The 2,120-nt window shown below is 35.6% G+C and overlaps 1 protein-coding gene across 1 annotated transcript; it reads right to left on the reverse strand.

The window, feature by feature from the left end:
• Positions 1-499: 499 nt before the first annotated feature.
• Positions 500-1,399, reverse strand: LOC308658184 (taste receptor type 2 member 140-like; the record flags this gene model as incomplete). The annotated part of the gene is made up of 1 exon (XM_081310793.1): positions 500-1,399. One exon carries the CDS (start codon positions 1,397-1,399, stop codon positions 500-502), a length of 900 nt encoding a protein of 299 aa, XP_081166919.1.
• Between the last annotated feature and the right edge of the window lie 721 nt (positions 1,400-2,120).

A 2,120-nucleotide genomic window follows, 5' to 3' on the forward strand; every position in this document is an offset into this window, starting at 1 on the left:
ACCAAAAAAAAAAAAAAAAAAAGAGCATTCATATTTAAGTGGTCCATATTCACATACTTCTTAGTATGAATATAGTAATATACATACTTGTGTCTATATTATACTTTTTTTAAGTATTATGTTTGTTTTTATTTAACTATTGCTACATATTTTGTAAAATGCACAGTTACATACAATAATAATATTTGGAAAATAAAAATACATAAATAGAAGACTTTCTTGTGATTTGATTTTCTTTTAGACTATAAAAGATAATCCCTGGGGCTGGGTCTGTAGCTCAGTGGTGAAACACCTGCCTTGCATGTGTGAGGCACTAGGTTTGATCATCATCACCACATAAAAATAAATAAAGATACTGTGTATTCATCTACTACTAAAAAATATTTTTAAAAGATGTTAATCTATGTCAAAGTAAGAAGATTACTTTCAAAAAGAAAAAAAAGAGATAATCTCTAAAGAGTTTCAGGGACCAATGGGTCCACAGCTTTGCACATGCACCTCAGCTACCACAACACCGAAAGAGAGGCCGTTTCAGCTTATTATTTCCCAGAATCAGGATAAATGAGTGGCCTGAAGGAAAAGTCCCTCCAATAGACCAGACAATTAAAACAACAATATATTTATCAGAAAACATAGGGTTACAAACTTCAACAAGAAACGACAGGAAAAAAATGACATATAGTAGCAGAAAGGTGATCACCGATTGCAAGGCTTTCACGTGGGCCATGGTGCTGGCGTCCCTGGACCCTTTGGCACTGTGGTGCATCCTCTTCAGGTGCCTCCACAGAGAGAAGATGAGCAGGAGAGCAGTCATCAGGGACAGAGTGAAAGGTATCACCATGAACATAACGTTGATGAATGAAAAATCATGGGAAAACTGTGCAAAGTTAACCAAACTGGAACTGAAAGACAGGTTTCCTTTATATACATCAATCCAGACATCAACTTGAGTGTCCATCAATACAATATTCAAAAACAAGAAGTTTAGAGACATCAGCAGGGTCACGGACACCACCTTTTTAACTCTCCACTTTAGGTAAAGAAAAAGAGAGTTAGAAAAATTGGCTATCTTGAGAAAATAAAAGATGCTGAGACTTGCAACAAGCCAGATGCTGAAATGGTTGGTCATTGCCCCAGGAATAATTATTATTTTTAACATTTTTCTAGACATAAATACATCTGGATGCAGTGCATAGATCAATGCATATACCAATGGGAAAAGGAGCTGGCCAATTCGGGAGAGTGCCAAAGCAGTGAGAATTTGATCAACTGAAGAGATCTTTCTTCTCTTGACCCAGTCCACGCAGTTCACTACTGTTATGAATCCATTTCCTAAAACTCCAATCGTAAATTCCACAGTTAAAATGATTTCCAGTATAATATGTACAATACCATCCATTGCCTGTAAGAGAATGAATAACCTAGCTTCAAATACACTGCTAAAAATTCAACATTCATTTAAAAGACTATGCTTATCTGATTCTGGAATATTCACAGCATTGCCACTTCTAAAATTTCTCATATGAACCAACAAACAAGCAAGCATCCAGATTTGTCAATAACCAGGTTCATAGTTTTCTTCATGAAAATATTGTGTTTTCCAAGACAGACAAGCTGAGCTTCATCCAGATACTGTGCCTCAAACATAGTAGACAGTAGTCTTCTGTATTGAGGATAAACGAAATGCTAGAACCTCATGTGTTAACATGGAGATAGGAGAAACATTTATTAACACTGTTTTGCTGTTTTGTATAACTCTACCTACTTTCATCTAACTACCTGAGTTCTGGACAAGCAACATTACAAAATTCTAATATATATAGAAGGTAACAAGAAGCTAACCGTGTGTGGGACTTCACTGAGATTTCCTCAGCACCAAGCTTCTTTAAATACTTCAAAGTTTGGCCTGTTCAGGGACCTAAGCACATATTGTCCAAAACTCTTCCTACAAACTATCAGAGTTTTGTGGATATCATTATTCCTCCTCAAATATTCAGTACTGAGAATAATACTTCTTAATCATTTTACTTTCTACAAGGACATGCACAATTCACACATAAATACACACACATTTGGTTCCAAATTCCCTTTGTTTGTCACTTCAATTTTTCAGGTACTCA

This window comes from Spermophilus citellus (assembly GCF_964194105.1).
Source record: "Spermophilus citellus genome assembly, chromosome: 10".
In the NCBI taxonomy this organism is placed as follows: domain Eukaryota; kingdom Metazoa; phylum Chordata; class Mammalia; order Rodentia; family Sciuridae; genus Spermophilus; species Spermophilus citellus.